Source organism: Oryctolagus cuniculus, chromosome X (assembly GCF_964237555.1).
Source record: "Oryctolagus cuniculus chromosome X, mOryCun1.1, whole genome shotgun sequence".
Classification (NCBI taxonomy): Eukaryota; Metazoa; Chordata; class Mammalia; order Lagomorpha; family Leporidae; genus Oryctolagus; species Oryctolagus cuniculus.
The window spans coordinates 29600008-29617685 of record NC_091453.1 but is presented as its reverse complement, the minus strand read 5'-3'; the positions used below and the strand labels follow the sequence as shown (position 1 = coordinate 29617685).

At 44.8% G+C, this 17678-nt stretch overlaps 1 protein-coding gene across 1 annotated transcript in view; it reads left to right on the top strand.

The window, feature by feature from the left end:
* The window catches only part of MAOB (monoamine oxidase B), a 116735-nt gene extending 101408 nt beyond the window's left edge, over positions 1-15327 (top strand). The window contains exons 11-15 of the mRNA XM_002719872.5: positions 1257-1314; positions 5811-5908; positions 12364-12475; positions 12921-12983; positions 14341-15327. Coding sequence (XP_002719918.2) covers positions 1257-1314; positions 5811-5908; positions 12364-12475; positions 12921-12983; positions 14341-14493 — 484 coding nt within the window. The 3' untranslated portion in view covers positions 14494-15327. The remainder of the gene's footprint in view (positions 1-1256; positions 1315-5810; positions 5909-12363; positions 12476-12920; positions 12984-14340) is intronic.
* Positions 15328-17678: the final 2351 nt, after the last annotated feature.

Genomic DNA, 17678 nt, shown 5'->3' with positions numbered 1-17678 from the left:
TAAATAAAAAAAAATACTAAAAGTCACTTTTAAAAATCACTGACCTAGGCCAGCGCCGTGGCTCACTAGGCTAATCCTCCACCTTGCGGCGCTGGCACACTGGGTTCTAGTCCCGGTCGGGGCGCCGGATTCTGTCCCGGTTGCCCCTCTTCCAGGCCAGCTCTCTGCTGTGGCCCAGGAGTGCAGTGGAGGATGGCCCAGGTGCTTGGGCCCTGCACCCCATGGGAGACCAGGAGGAAGCACCTGGCTCCTGGCTTCAGATCAGGGCGTTGTGCCAGCTGCAGCACGCCAGCCATGGTGGCCATTTAGGGGAGGTGAACCAACGGCAAAAGAAAGACCTTTCTCTCTGTCTCTCTCTCTCTCACTGTCCACTCTGCCTGTCAAAAAAAAAAAATCACTGACCTAGCTCTTAAATCATCTTTAAGGTCCCTTTAAGCATACTATTCTGCAAAAATCAGGCTTGAAAGAATTATAACTTCATATTTAAATTGACTAATTATAACTGTTGGCTTACTTCCAATTCTCTCCACACCCCAAAACTAAATTTCTTAAGAGCTACTGTTTATTGAGCACTTATGTATTATGTTTCAGTTATTGGGTGGGCAACTGTATACACTTTCTTGTGAGAGATCTCAAACTTGAGAACCATCTGAAGGTTTGTGAAAACCGATTGCCACCTCTCCTATTTCTGAGTCAGGAGGTCTGGGGCAAGGCCTGCGAACTAGCATTTCTAAGAAGGTTTCCCCACATCAGGATGCCGCTGCTGCTGTTGTGGGAGCCACACTGTTGGAAATCATTAATGAGAAAATCCTGCAAGACTGCGGGTCCAACTAAAGCTCAGAGAGCTGGAGTAAGCTTCTCAAGATCTCGCAATGTGAAAGAGGCAGGAGCAGAATTCAAAGTTTTTCCTGTTCCCCTCACTTTTCACTGTGCCTATCGCCTTGTACCTGGGCAAGGGGGCAAAGTGGGGTGAGCAAGGGCCGTGTCTTCAATGTCCCTGAAGCTCCAGTGCTTAGTAAATGGACGGACACTTAAGAAGTACGCAATCTGTTTTCTCGAACGAATGAGCAAGTTGTTGTATGTCCCCAGTGATTCAGGCAATGTGGCACTCTAGTTGCTTCAAGATTTATCAGCAGTCTTACACGATTCATACTTGTGGCCTCATAGATTTAAGACCTCATTGAAGACAGGTTCCTCTTTCACTTTTTCTTCCCTTTCTTCTTCATATTTACCTCTGTCTTTTTGTTTGCCCATAGGCTGAAGAAACTTTGTGAGCTCTATGCAAAAGTGCTGGGCTCCCAAGAAGCTCTGCAGGTAAGGCTGTTTCTCAACCCCTTCCTAAAGGAGATAGATCTTGCTTCATCCTCGAGGGGCTTGTAGGAATTGGTTCGTGCAAGTCGGTTTCTGGCGCTCTTGTTTCTTCTCTTGATACATTCATGGAGGGGTCTGCACAAGGCTGATCCGTCTCTGAGTGCTTCGGGAGAGTGAGGGCCCTGACTGCGCTGGTGGCGGGTCAGTGATCCTGCTGTGCTTTAGGTGGTGTCACTTGTCCCTGAATTCAGAGCTCTACCTGAAGCAGGACTTGGGGCCAGTCTGCTCCCTTCTCTGTCAGGGAGTCAGAAGGCTAGCTTCTGCTAAAGCCACCCAAGGGAAATCCCAGATCTTGGCAGCCAGGATGGAGATGAAAGGAGCTGTTTTTCTCAGATGATCTTATAAAAAGACCAGGGTCCCATTCATTTACATAAACTAACACTCCCCCCACCCCCCACCCCCAGTCTTCTAGGTCAAAATAGATGACCTGGCCCCTTCCTGTGTGTCCTTATTTTACCCTTGAACATTAAGGATGAAGGAGAGCAGGCTGATAGGCTAGGTCCTGTCTGCTGAGTTTCCTAGATGTGTGGTGAAGTCGCCAGAGGAAATAATGATCTTCCGATTAATCAAGTGAGCTCCAAGGTGATTAAAGGCAGGGTGGGGCGGAGCAGGGTAGGGAGACCGGGTAGTAGGCAGGCTAACCAGCACAAACTAACCGGTAACCATAATCATCTCCCTCACCAATATTTAAAATGAGGAATTGCTGTTTTTGTTTTAACATGGATTATATCTCCTTTGAAAAGTGATTATTAAATCTAGCTGTCCATGAAGCATTTGAAGTCAGCAGAGACTAATGAGCAGTTAAAAATGTGAGAAAAATCAAAAAGGAGGCTAAGTATGTGTACGTTGTTAAGCCTCTGAACTCCAAATCTCTGCAGTATATCCCACGATTTAGTTGATCAGCTACGTGGCTTGGTCCTAGGACTCTACCCATTAACCTTGCTCATTTGTGGAGTAGCCGGCATCCTCCTGGTTGAGTTGCTATGCCTTTGAACTTGTTGTTTTGGTTCATTATTTTAAAGCAAGATCTCTGTCCCCATTGCAGACCTTGAATCCTTGCAGTAGGTGAAACATATGCTCTTGAGGTTTGGGGGAGTTCTTTTTAGCAAATGAATAACAGCAGTTAATTGATTGGTTTGCAGAGAAACATAATGAGGAAGGTGCTTTGTTTCTTGTGGGGAGCAACTGAGACTAGACTAAATTACTGGAACTAGGATTCTATGCATCTGCTCTCCCACAATATGGCGCTGAGAGAGACCAAACAACCTCTACGCAGCTGCCTCATCAGTTTCACTGATAAGCTGCAGGAGCTGATCCTGCTCCTGATTGGAGGAGAGCAGCGTGCTCAGCGTGTGGGCAGCAGGGTTGGGATTGGTGGAAGAGGACTATAAAGGAGGAGAGAGACAACATGCACCAGGAACATCTGAGGGAACACCTGAGGAGCCCCCGAGAGAGCTGACCAGTGGTGTGCCGCTCCTCCGCAGAAGCGGGGAAAGCGGCGGGGGGTGCCGCCCCTCCACGGAGGTGGAGGGGCTGGCAGCTAACCCGGGACGGCGTCGTTCCTCCACGAGTGAGGGACCGGCAGCTAACCCGGGAAGAGCCGAGCAGATAAAAGAACAGCGCAGGGTCCACTGTCGTTCCTCCGCGAATGGGGGAGCGACAGTTTCTTTTCTGGGTTTTTTTTTTGCTTCCATACTGTTTAGCAAGTTTAAATTCAGTCATTGCCTCCAGACTCAAGGGTAATATAATGAGTGAAGTAGCAAAACCAAAATTATATGCACACTAAAAAATCATTTACCATCTGATAAAACATTAGTTTTTCTTTATAAAACTGCTGTTCCAGATGTTTCACTTTGGTTGATAGACATTTATGAAGTTACCTTCTGAGACAGAAACAGGTAATTTCAGTTTGTAATTGAAGTTCATCTAACAGCATGTGAGGTCCTTGTTTGGGGAACCTCACTTGGAGAGTAAAGTGGTTATTCTCATATTTATGCAAAAGTTGATCATTTTTCATTTTGGAAAGTCTCTTTTTCTAAGAAGAATGTGGATGATTCTTCCCTGATGATAATGCAGTGTTGGTTCTGTCCTTGTTTGCTGTTGGCCTAGAAAGCGCGACTTGCTTTGCTCTCGCTTTGGTGTCTATCGAGTGCAAGAGAGACATTTCTGGAAGCTAGGAAAGATGAAAAATAAAGTGCAGCCTTCCTTCTGATTGGCTGGGAAAGCCAAAGAAGGGTGGTACAGGAGGTAGCGGTAGCCATCAGATACTAGGCTAAGGGTGAAGAGTGCCTGGTTTGCAGGCTGTATAAGGCCCACAAAATCATTTGGTCTGGCCCTGCCAAGCCAACCACAGGTGGGACTCGAGAAATTCAGTCAATCTATAGAAGGCTGATTTTTAAGTTGATAATTTTGTATGGCCTGTAAGTGATGTTATAAAAATGCAAATGACCATTGGCAGAAAACAGGTTCCCAAACTCTGTTAGGTGGTACAGCCCCAAGAGACACTACAGAAGACCTGGAGCCACTTAGCCCAGCAGGCAGGGCCTCATACTTTATAAGTAGGTTGCTTTACAAATGATTATGCAAAGTTAGCTCTATGATTTCAGATTTTTAAAAAGACATTAATTTACTTGAAAGGCAGAGTTACAGAAAGAGAGAGGGAGAGAGAAGGAGGGAGAAGGAGAGAGAAAGAGAGAGAGAGAGATCGTCCATCCACTAGTTTACTCCCCAAGTTGACTACAACAGCCAGGGCTGCCCGGGCTGAACCCAGGAACTTGTTTCAGGTTTCCCATATGGGTGGCAGGGGCCTAAGCATGTGGGTCATCTGCTGCTGCTTTCTCAGGTGTATTAACAGGGAGTTGGGTCTGAAGTAGAGCAGATAAGAATCAAATTGCTGCCCATATGGCATGCCAGCGTCACAGGCAGCAGTTTAACACACTATACCACAATGCTGGCCCTACAATTTTTTTTAAACAAAACATTTTTCAAAATCTGTTTTAAAGCATCCATTTTTATCTTAAAATTTGCTGTTGATTTTATTGTTTCAAAGTAGTGCTTAGTGATAAAACTTTCATTCAGTGACTTTAAGCATTCAAGCTTTGCAAAATTTCAGCTCTAGTTTTGCAAGTTTGTGACCAAAATATACTTTTCAGAACAATAGTTGTTTACAAGTATCACCATCAACATGAGTGTCCACATGTCACAAAACATTAGTTTATCTGTTCAGCTTCCCTTAACAAAGCTCTTCTCCACCAAAACCATGAATCTCGTCATCCTTTTCAATTTTACAGCTGTGTTTTTCTGTTTTTTTCCCTGCTCAATCACTCTAATAAGTATAAATAAGTATAAATAATTTATAAGTATAAATCATTTTTTAAAAGATCTATTTATTTATTTGAAAGAGTCACAGAGGGAGGGAGGGAGGAAGGGAGAGAGAGGGAGTTCTTCCATCCACTGCTTTACTCCCCAAATGGCCACAAGAGGTAGGGCTGAGGCAGGCCGAAGCCAGGTACCTAGAACTCTACTGGGGTCTCCCATGTTTGTACAGGGGCCCAAGGACTTGTGTCATTTGTCAATGCTTTCCCAGGCACATTAGCAGGGAGCTGGATTGGAAGTGAAGCAGCTGGGACTCGAACCGGTGCTCATATGGGATGCCAGTGTTGTAGGCAGCAGCTTAACCCCTGTGCCACAATGCTGGCCCTGGTATAAATTCTTTTTAAAACTCTTTGTGGGGGCCAGTGCTGTGGCATAGCAGGTGGGGCTACCACCTGCGGTGCTGGCATCCCATATGGGTGCTGGTTCAAGACCTGGCTGCTCCACTTCTGATCCAGCTCTCTGCTATGGCCTGCGAGGGCAGTGGAGGATGGCCCAAGTCTTTGGGCACCTGCACCCGTGTGGGAGACCTGGAGGAAGCTCCTGGCTCCTGGCTTCAGGTCGGCATAGCTCCAGCCATTGCAGCCATCTGGGGAGTAAGCTAGCGGATGGAAGACCTCTCTCTCTCCCTCTCTCTCTCTGCCTCTCCCTCTCTCTCTGTGTGTGTGTGTAACTGTGACTTTCAAGTAAAATAAATAAATCTTTTAAAAAAATATGATTCTATACTGAGCATATACAGACATTTTCTTGTCCTTATTCACCAAACAAAACAATGTAACAACTATTTACATAGCATTTATGTTGTATTAAATAATCTAGAGATGATTTAAAGTATACAGGAAGATATGTGTAGGTTATATGCAAACTCTATGCCATTTTGTATAAGGGACTAGAGTATCCATGGATTTTGGTATCAGCCAAAGATCCTGGAACCAATCCCCCCACAGGCCCTGAGAGATGCCTACATTGGTTCACCAGCATGAAGCCTACGGGACTGTGTTTGACTTATTCTGGGCTAGATAGCTTCCTCTGCATCTCCTTCAAGCTTTTGTCACTTTGCCTTGCAGCCGGTGCATTATGAAGAGAAGAACTGGTGTGAGGAGCAGTACTCTGGGGGCTGCTACACGACCTACTTCCCACCGGGCATCATGACTCAATACGGAAGGTAGAGTGAGAGTGTGCTAAACTGTGACCTCGATCCTCTGCACCTGCAAGCAAAGCTCTTCTCCCTTGTTGCTTATAAATAACTGCTACCCCAAAAGAAGCCCAAAGTTCCTTTGTACTTTATCAATCTCGTGAAAGAAGTCATAATTCTGTACCAGAGTGCTGCCTTCCACTCTTGATTCCTCTAGAGGATCAATTGCAATCAATGTGACCAAAGAAGGTTGCAGCATAAGAGTAGCAATTCAGTATATATGAAATGCATGAAGTTTGTTTACCTTAAGTAAGAAAAAATTTTTAAATAAACTAGAGCTGAACTGTACAAAAATAACTTAATGCAGAAAATGGCAGCAATGGGATTTGGGGGGAGAAGGTGGGAAGAATGTAGATAAGAAGAAAAGAAGTTGAGAAAAGAAAACCAAAACCAAGCATGACTGTCCAGAGTGCTGTTTTCCCACGGAAATGATGTGAGCTACAAATGCAAAAAGAATAGCAATTCATATAGTCAGAGGGTTCACTTGCTTTATCAGAAGAAATACGCTTCTATAGATGATTCCAATTCATGATGATTTGACTTGGAATTTTTCTACTATGTGATGGTGTGAAAGTATATCCATAACACGATTCTGTTTCTCACTTTCAGGATAGTATTGAATAAATTACATGAGACGCTCAACATTTTATGAGGAAACAGCCTTTCTGTTAGATTATTTTTGTCCAAATGTAGATGAGTGTAAGTGTCCTGAGCACATTTAAGGAAGGCTAGGGTAAATTGTGATGTTTAGTAGGTTAGGTGAATTAAATGCTTTTTTAAAAGAGAGAGAGAGAGAGAGAGAGAGAGAGAGAGAATGAGAACCTTCCATCTGCTGATTTGCTCCTGGAATGGCCACAACTGCCACATGTGGCCAGTCCAAAGTCAGGAACCAGGAGCTAGGAACTTCTTTCAGGTATCCTTCGTGGATGCAGGTGCCTAAGCACACGGGGCATCATCTGCTGCTTTCCCAGGCACACTATTAGCCAGGGAGCTGGACTGGATTCAAACCAGCACCCACATGAGATGCCAGTGCCTCTGGCGCCGCAGGTGGTAGTTTTACCCGTTATGCCACAGCGCTGGCCCCAGGCTGTAGGTATCTTAGCCAGCATCTTAACCACTAGGCTAAATACTTGCCCCTAAATGCATTCTTGACTTGGGATATGTTCGACTTATTATGGGTTTGTGGGGGATCATCTGTGCTGAGTTCAGAACTCAGTGAAACTTCCTCAAACGCAGCCCTATTTAAGTACATTATAAAAGCAAAATGAACTCTACACTTTGTGTGAAGGGACTTGGTTTCAGTCTTGATTCTACCAGTAACAAACTTGGATACCCTAGAGGGGTCATTTCTTCTCTCCGAGCCTCAGTTCCATTAGCCAGTGGATGAAGAGGCACAAGAAGACCTACAGTGGTCAATAAGCTGTATGTTAGTGAAAGTGAGAGTTACTTTTAATGTATTTTTAAAGATATAATTCACATATCACAGTTCACCCAGAGTGCACATTTCATTTGCTTTTAGCATTCACAGCATTGTGCATCTGAGTATGAGTCATTGATGTTTAGCTAAATTGCATTTGATGGTAATAACAAGGTGTAAATTAATAGTATAACAGTAATTATTATGATAGTTATGGTGATACTAAACCAAGCAATAATTTCATGCTGAGAGTTCAATATAAACAAAACAGGATATGTAAGAGCAGGCATTTGGCCTAGTGGTTACAATGCCAGTTAGGACACCCTCGTCCTACGTCAGATTGCCTGGTTTGGTGCCTGGCTCTGGCTGCTGACTCTTCAAGCTCCCTTCTGATACAGACCCTGGGAGACCACAGTGATGGCTCAAGTAGTTGGGTTCCTGCTACCCATGTAGGAGACCTGAATTGAGTTCCCGGGTCCTGGTTTCAGTGCCCCAGCTGTTACAGGCATGTGGAAAGTGAAACAGTGGGCCGGCGCTGTGGCTCACTAGGCTAATCCTCCGCCTGCAGCGCTGGCACCCCAGGGGTTCTAGTCTCAGTCGGGGCGCCAGATTCTGTCCCAGTTGCTCCTCTTCCAGTTCAGCTCTCTGCTGTGGCCTAGGAGGGCAGTGGAGGATGGCCCAAGTGCTTGGACCCCTGCACCTGCATGGGAGACCAGGAGGAAGCACCTGGCTCCTGGCTTCGGATCAGCGCAGCGCCGGCCGTAGTGGCCATTTGGGGGGTGAACCAATGGAAGGAAGACCTTTCTCTCTGTCTCTCTCACTGTCTAACTCTGCCTGTCCAAAAAAAAAAAAAAAAGAGAGAGAGAGAAAGTGAAACAGTGGATAGGAGCTAGCTTTATCTGTCAAATAAATAAATACAAAATAGAATTAAAAGTAAGGAATATAGAATAGTGAGTGAAAGGCTGTTGAGAATATGCAACAAACAGAGGATGTGAGTAAATGGAAATGGCTAGTCAGTCTATCCATAGAAACCAATCAAAGAAAGGTTAAAACCTGCTTCTCAGAAGGTTCATAATGACTTTAGTTAGCACTTCCCTTATCCTATTGAAGATGGAAAAATCTGATCATGAAAGAACATTCTGGGGCCAAAGGGTACCACTTGATAAAATACTTCGTCATTAGGATGAGTTTTGGATAGGCTCAGTGTAAAGTAATGTCAATTGTAATTGTTTCGTTCAGCGTTTATTGGCTAAGTGCCCACCATTTGCTAAGCACTGTGCTGAAAAATTCAATACCAAGGACACACCTCCCTGCTAGGAAGGAACTGACAGTGCTGGGGCGGGGGGGTTCATGGTGGTGATGGGTGAGAGGGCAGAATAACAAAAATGGCATCTAAAGTTCTGAGGTAAATAGAGCATTATAAAAGCCACCATGGAGAAACATGGAAGGACAGATTTGCTTTACCTAGACAATTCTGCAAAGGCTTCGTAATAGACATACCACCCAAGTTTATTTTGGAGCAAAAGAATTTTGAAATCCATGCGAGGAGTCTTTAGAAAGTTCGTGGAAGTGCATATCATGAAAAAACTATGCATGGATTTAAAAAATTTTTGGACCAAAATAAACCTATCTTTGAATTCCGTTTTCCATGAACCTTTTGAAGTACCCTTGTAAGTGTTCTGTTTCCAGGTGAAAGACAGTGGACAAAGTTACTAGTATCACTTTGATAAAGAACTAAGTACAGAGCAGGCACGTAGCCTTGCCTTTAAGACACCCGTCTCCCACACTGGAGAGCCTGAGTTTGAGTCCCAGCCCCGGCTCCTGACTCCAGCTTCCCACCAGTGCAGACCCTGGGGGACAGTGGCGATGCCTGAAGTAATTGGCTTCTTGACACCCATGTGAGACACCTGGATTGTATTCCCAGCTCCTGACTCTAGCCCCAGCCCCGCCCTGGCCTTTGCAAGCATTTGGGGAGTGAACCAGAGGATGAAAGATTGATCTATCTCTCTGTCTCTAAAATTTTAAAAATTAAAAATTAAAAACAGGACTAGATACGTTTCTCAGAGAATTTTCCTTCTGGATGGTGTGAAAGCTGATTGTAGTGATTGTGCAGTAAAAGCACATGAACCAGGAGAAGTATCTGCGGAGCTCTCCTTTCTGATATATGTCCTGTATCCTTTGTAAGTATATGCTGTCTGTTCACTCACCTACGAAAGAAGGAACAGGGATTTTTCTTTTCTAACTGTTGCACTTTTATTTCAATAAAGGAAGAAGGTTTCTACATGATTAATGGAGCAAAACTGTCTCCATCTGTTTGAAATGAATGATTGTGAGCATAATTAGTTCTATCTAAGCCTTTGTTCTCTCCTCCAATATTTAACTACAGGGTTTGGCCAGGCTTCCCAGAGATCTCCAACTGGGGTTAGTTCCATATGTTTTAAAACAGTGAGCATGCAGTGAAAAGTAGCAGTATTTAATGGACATGGAGAAAGCAAACCCATCCTGAATACCTACAGGCTCTCAATAATTCCAGATCATTCCATGTATTATTGTCAGTATACTAATATTCAATATCTTGTATTTTCTCGATGGCTACAGTAAGGGCAGGTAAAAGAAAATCCACCAATTCAAGCCAGTCTCTTTGGTTTTTGGATAAGAGGCTGAGCAGTGTACAGTGTTGACGAGGATGGAGCATGGGCATTAGCTCTGGACAGCCCTTCACTGATGTAATGGAAACTGGAGACAGGATGAATAATGGCTTGTTGGTGATGCTCCCCTTATGTTGTTTTTGTGAGAGTAAAAGCACACTGCCCCTCTTCAGGCAAAGTCTGTGACACTTAGGTCCCTTTGTATCACATCTGAGCACTCTTTTTTTTTTTTAAGATCTTATTTATTTATTTATTTGATAGGTAGAGTTACAGAGAGAGGGAGAGACTGAGAGAAAGGTCTTCCATCCGCTGGCTCACTCTACAGATGGCTGCAATGGCCAGATCTGGGCTGATCTGAAGCTAAGAACTTCTTCTGTGTCTCCCTTGCAGATGCAGGGGCCCACGCACTTGAACCCTCTTCTGCTACTTTCCCAGGCCATTAGCAGGGAGCTAGATTGGAAGAGGAGCAGCCGGGATATGAACCAGTGCTCATATGGGATGCCGGCGCTGGAGGTGGAGGCTTACCTTACTATGCCACAGTGCTGGCCCTGCACTCCTTGCTTTTAAAAGATTTATTAATATATTTATTTGAAAGGAAGAGTGGCAGAGAGAGAGAGGCAGAGACAGTGAGTGAGTGAGAGAGAGAGAGAAATATCTTCCATCCACTGGTTCACTCCATAATGGCTACAACAGCCAGGGCTGGGCCAGGACAAAGCCAGGAGCCAGGAACTCCATCCACGTCTCCCACATAGGTGACTGGGGTTCAAGTACTTGAGCCATCATTGGTTGCTTTACAGGCACATTAGCAGGAAGCTGAATCAGAAGTAGAGCATCCAGGACTCAAACTAAATACACTCTGATATGGAAGCCATCATTGCGAGCAATGGTTTAATCTGCCGTTTACCACACCACACTGACCCATAGGCATTCCCTGTTAACTAGTGATGATGATACACCAGGCAACATTTAGGATAAAAATGGAGACTTTAACATTAGGTAGATTTGGTTCAAAATCCTGGCTCTGATATTACCTAGTAATGTGGCTCTTGGTGAGTCACTGCACATTCTCTGAGCCTCAGTTTCCTCGTGGGTGAATGAGATACTGATAAAAGTAGCTATAAAGCTGGTGCCGCGCGGCTCACTAGGCTAATCCTCCACCTTGCCGCGCTGGCACACCGGGGTCTAGTCCCGGTCGGGGCACCAGATTCTGTCCCGGTTGCCCCTCTTCCAGGCCAGCTCTCTGCTGTGGCCAGGGAGTGCAGTGGAGGATGGCCCAAGTGCTTGGGCCCTGCACCCCATGGGAGACCAGGAGAAGCACCTGGCTCCTGCCATCGGATCAGCGCGGTGCACCGGCCCCAGCGCGCCAGCTGCGGCGGCCATTGGAGGGTGAACCAACGGCAAAGGAAGACCTTTCTCTCTGTCTCTCCCTCTCACTGTCCACTCCGCCTGTCAAAAAAAAAAAAAAAAGTAGCTATGTCATGGAGTTTAAAAAAAAAAAAAAAGATTGAAGGGCCAGCGCCGCAGCTCACTAGGCTAATCCTCCACCTGCGGCGCCGGCACACCAGGTTCTAGTCCCGGTTGGGGCGCCGGATTCTGTCCTGGTTGCCCCTCTTCCAGGCCAGCTCTCTGCTGTGGCCTGGGAAGGCAGTGGAGGGTGACCCAAGTGCTTGGGCCCTGCACCCCATGGGAGACCAGGAGGAAGTACCTGGCTCCTGGCTTCGGATTGGCGCAGCACACCGGCTGTGGCAACCATTTGGGGGGTGAACCAACGGAAGGAAGACCTTTTTCTCTGTCTCTCTCTCTCACTGTCCACTCTGCCTGTCAAAAAACAAATTTGAAGAAAAATAGGATGGGTGTTTGGAGCAGCAGTTAGGATGCTGCTTGGAACACCCATATCTCATATTGCAGTGCCCGGATTTGAGCCTCAGCTTTGCTCTCCATTCCAGTTTCCTGCTTATGCACACTCTAGGGGAGGGACACCAGGTGATGGATCAAATATTTCAGTCCCTGACACCCATGTGGGAGACATGGATGGCCTGCCCAAGCCCCAGCTGGTGTGGGCATTTGAGGAGTGAACCAGCTGATGGAACTTTCTCTCTCTCTCTCTCTCTCTCCTCTCTCTGTATCTCTTCAAACAAATAAATAAATCTTACAAAAGGAAAAAAACCTCTTTTTTTAAAAAAAGATGTCAAGCTGACAGAACTGACTTAGTCCAAGACTCATTTTATGCATGATAAAGGTTGTGTCCCGAGAAGGTGATATTTAGAATCTGAGCAAACCAGGCAGCCTTGGCCCTTGTGGGAAAGCTCTTCTCTGGCTTGCTGAGACTAACCATTTTAACCTCTTGCTGTTGTTCCAAGGGTTCTACGCCAGGCAGTTGGCAGGATTTACTTTGCAGGCACGGAGACTGCCACACACTGGAGCGGCTACATGGAGGGGGCTGTGGAGGCTGGAGAGAGAGCTGCCCGAGAGGTAGGACCCAGGGTCACGGACAGGGAGTAAACCCATGGGCTTGCCAAGCTGATCAAAGCTGTCTGAGAGCCTGGAGGTCAACTCCTCAGTAACCCCCATCTGAGGATACCTGAAGCCCCCATTTTTCTTTCCCAGCAGTTCCAGATGGAGCAAACAACTTAACCAAAAAGTAATAGCAAAAAATATCTCACATATGAAGGTAAAAAGAGCCCATGGGGTAGAAGATCACCATGGCTCCGACTGAGCAATAACTAAATCCAGCATTACAGAACCAAACTTGTTTCTGTGATCTTTCATGAAAATCCCTCAGCTCTCATCCCTGTTAAGGCACCTTCCTAACTTACCAAACTTACTCGCTGTGAGCCTCTGATATCATACTTCAAGAGCAGTGTAGGAGAAAGTTGGGATCACTTTTGCTGTTCACCAAGCTGCTCCTTCTTTTCAGATCCTGCATGCCATTGGGAAGATTCCAGAGGATGAAATCTGGCAGTCAGAACCAGAATCTGTGGTAAGCTATATTTTATTTCAAGGGTTTAGAGCCTTTTCCTCTACAAACAATGACTTGCAAGACCACATTTGTATCTATTAATTCAGTGAATGTTTAAAATAGGTATCAGGGGTTAGGGCAGAGGTGAGGAATTTAGAAGAACTTTGATAAATTTCTAGCTGCTATGTTCATTGCAGATTATTAGGAATAAAATAAAGAGTTTTTAAAATGGAGACATTTCTCAATTCTACATGTGTGAAGGACTCAATAAATGTCTGTTAAATAAATATCTAACCTAGTGATTTTCAACAAGAGGTGGGAAAAAAAGAAGTAGGTTTAGCATCCCATGTCCAGGGGTAAAGGGCTGAAAGGAATCGGAGCATATTTAGATTAATAACTCATTTTCAATGTACTGATAAGTTTTGTAGTAAGACCTCAGGAAGCGTTCCTGGCTAGAAGAAAGGCCACACAGAGGATGGAGTGGAAACACATCATATGGGCTAGAGTTGTGGTGCAGTAGGTTAAGCCGCTGCCTGTGATGCTGGCATCCCATATAAGCTCCAGTTTGAGTCCCAGCTGCTCCTCTTCCAATCCAGCCCCCTGCTTATGTACCCGGGAAAGCAACAGAGGTTGGCCTAAGTGCTTGGGTCTCTGCCACCCATGTGGAAGAACCCAGAAGGAGCTTCTGGCTCCTGGCTTCAGCCTGGCCCAGCCGCAGCCCTTGTGGCCATTTGGGGAATGAACCAGCATATGGAAGATCTCCCCCTGCCTTCCTACCCTCTCTCTGAAACTCTGCCTTTCAAATTAACAAATAAATCTTTTAAATAAAACAAGCATATTGTAGAGCACAAGGGATAAAAAAGGCCAAAGTCATTCCTCTGTCCTTTTAAGTGTGAAGTCAGAGAGAATAGAGCTGCCACTCCAAAGTCATCCTCTTAGTGTCTCTGCCACAGGGGGGGTTGTGGGATGCAGGGGAGACTATTGATCCACTCACTCAATAAATATTTATGGCACGTGTGTTGTGTGCATGGGTCATTGGAGTAAGGACACAGCAGTGCTTTTGTGGAGCTTGACATCTGCTGGGGACTACAGATGATAACCAAAAAGTACAAGTGTATTGAAGAAGCCATGCTGAGAGAAAATGTAAAAGGAGGGCCATCCTAGGCTGGAGGCTCAGGGAAGGCTCTCTGAGGAGGGGAGTTAAATATAGGGCCCAGTGGGGAAGAGGGAGTGAGCAATATGTGTGGAGGGAATGTTATGTTTGATGTCTTAGAGGTTGGCAAGAGGGAATCACGTTCAGAGAACTGGAGGGAATACAGACTTTTCTGGAATGCAGTGTGCAAGCTCTGTACTAATACCCAGTGTTCTCTGAACCCAGGATGTTCCTGCTCGGCCCATCACAACCACCTTCCTGGAGAGGAACTTGCCCTCTGTGCCTGGTCTGCTGAGACTGATTGGATTGACCACCATGTTTTCGGCTGTGGCTCTTGGCTTCCTGGCCTACAAAAGGGGGTTACTTGTACGGGTCTGAAGAGAGGGCGTCTGGAGCCACACCCTCTTCTTAATTCTATTTAGGTTGTGGGTTTGAGGAAGGGGCTACAATGAAGTTCCACAAAGATATAAAGAATACAGAGCATGGTTAGGAGCATAAAGATAAATCAGACTGTGACCACAGGCAACACAGTATCTCTATCTCATTTTGGCCCCTAGTTAGTGTTCCTTACTTGGCTTGGCATGCTGTCTCATCCATTTTCGAGATTACTGCCCTTGGATTCTTTAGAATAGTTAAATAGCCTTGTTTAAGGTCCTGGCTGTCCCACCACACACCTTGCCCATGTACAAGTTTTTTCTCACCTTTGTGGCTTTGTGCTTAACCTTTATTCCTGTGATGCCCTTATTTTTCCAAGCTCTCTACATCTGTCTTCAGAATCCTATACTGTTATAGCTGGAGGATCTTAGAGACCATCTAATCCTCACTTTCTATTTTAGAGTCTAACAAATTGGAGCTGACAGAGGTGGAACTTAACTACCCAGTAAGCCGCTGGTTTTTGGGGGCCTACAACACAGGTGCAGCACTTTTCCCACCTCCCAGGATGTATTCCCTAACCGCTCTCTTCGACTCCCTGCTATCATCGCAAATGGTGGCCCCTTGCTTGGGTTTCCTCTGAACTAAATGGTCTTGTGCTGCTCAAATGCTACTCAGTATATATATCCATTAAGTCTTACTGTCTTTTGCAATGTGCCTCCAGATGCGTTTAGTTGCTTTAAGAGTAGGAATCTTGTCTTTCTTTTCTATCCTCCATTATGTCTCGACACAAAGGTCAATGCACATTTGGGTAATTAAAAATAAAATTGATTGACCAGATGTCTGCTGTCTTTTCTTTTGGGGTAATGACTTCCAAGGTTTTGACAGACCAAATCAAGATCCTGTATTAGGCATATAATTGTGGCTTTAAAGCATTTAGTCAAAATTTTCTTGAAGACTGGATGATGCGTGTGTTTTGATTGCATGATCCATCATAGATGACATACATGTGAGCACTTGGTAAATGATTTATAATGATATGGGAAGGGTGGTAAGTGGCACAGCTCTTTGCTTTCATTCTCTCAAACCTGTCAAGGTAATTGACATATTAATAAGCAAGATGCTAAAACTATTAAAATAACTATAATATTTCAGTTGACCTTTTATATTCCTTATCCAGTGCAAAGCTTTTTACTATGTACACTCATTAATTTAAAACCACAGTTTTATGGTCCATTAAATCCTATTTGATCTACTTTTTAAATGAGATCATTATTTCAGAGCATTCATACCTCTCAACTTCCAAGGTCAGATTTTATCAAGATATATTTTAAATCCATGAATGACTATTCTCACACCCTCCCTTAGAAAATGAAGCTGATTATTCTCAGTATAAGTGAAATTTAAGAAACCCTCTGGGATCAATAAATCGTAACATAGTGTTTCTGATTTTATGATGACATTTACATGCATGAATTCATAGGAACTTCACAGATTAAATGAGAAAATTAGAGAACCCAGTAAGACTTATTTTTTGTAACCATTTTGTTTCTTAAGTTTGTTAAAAATCCAACATACCTGGCATAAGGGTATCTGCTTAGGCATGCTCCCCCCAAAAACTGTCCCTAAAATGTTGTGACATTACTGACTCCAGAACATACATTAATAAAGAGTCAAATAAGGAATTTCCCTCTAGGCATGGGTGCTGTGGCACAGTGAGTTAAGCTACTGCTTGGGATGTCCACATCTGATATCAAGAGTGCCTGGTTTGAGTCTCAGCTACTCTGGCATCCGATCCAGCTTTCTGCTAATGATCCTAGGAGGCAGTGGATGATGGGCCCAAGATAGAAGTGGGATTGGTGGTGGAAGACCCAAATGGAGTTGCTGCATCTTGGCTTTGGCCAGGCCCAGCCCAGGCTGTTGCTCGCATTTGGAGAATGAACCAGCAGATGAAAGATCTCTTCTTCTGCCTCTCTCTGTCACTCTACCTTTCATATGAATCAATAAATCTTTTTCAAAAAGAAAAACTATGCCCAACACATAATGTTCCAGAATCCATGGCTGACAAACTAAGCAGAATGAAAAGTTAACCAACTAGCCCTGAAAGATGTCACCACCTCCCCTAAAGCTGGCTCTCACTGCAAGAGGAGAGATTGAGCTCTAACTCAAGCTTAGACCAGATTCTGGTTTGTGACTTAGCAGAAGCCACATGACTGGGGTGAGTTTAGCCTAGTGGTTAACACTGGTTAATGCACCAGCATCCCGCATCAGAGTGCCTGAGTTCAATTTCCTGGCTCCAGCTCCTTATTCCAGCTTCCTGCTAATGCAGACCCTGGGAGGCAGGTGGTGATGGCTCACCTAGTTGGGTTCCTGCCACCCACATGGGAAACCTGGATTGAGATCCCAGCTCCCGGCTTCTGCTGAGCACAGCCCAAGCTATTGCAGGCATTCGAAGAGTGAGCCATCAGATGGGAGGTCTATCTTTCTGTCTCTCTATCAAATAAATACATTAAGGTATTTAAAAGGCAAAAGGAGCCATAGGATTGTCTCCAACTTAAGAATTACTGCTAGAGTCATAGACCTACTCGAGTTTCCAAACACAACAAAGGGAGAAACCTCCCTCCTGAGCAGGTTGAGATGAACAGTGGGGGACAAAAAAGCAAACTTGCAGTTTTTTATATCCTATTCAACACTCTGGCATTATTATCATTTATTCTTGAGAGCAGACACTGTTTCTATGTTCCCATCCTCCATAACTCTTGTACCTATGCCATCACAGTCTCTCAAAATACATACATAGATGAATAAAATGGACTCCTGAAATTTTCATTTTAATTCTAGATTAATAATGTGTTATACCTATTTGGTAAACAGAATGCTGTGCTTACGGTCAGCATTGTGATATGGTGGATTAAGCAGCCACTTGTGATGCTGGTGTCCAATGAGTGCCAGTTCGATTACCCAGCTGTTCCCACTTCCAATACAGCTCCCTGCTAATGTGCCTGGGAAAGCAGCAGAAGATGGCCCAAGTTCTTGGGCCCCTGCCATCCACATGGGAGACCCAGATAGAGTTTCTTGGCTTCTGGATTTGGCCTGGTCTAGTTGGCCCGTTGTGGCCATTTTGGGGGATGAATCAGCAGATTAGATGGATTCTCTCTCTCTCTGTCTATGTCTCTCATTCTGCCTTTCAA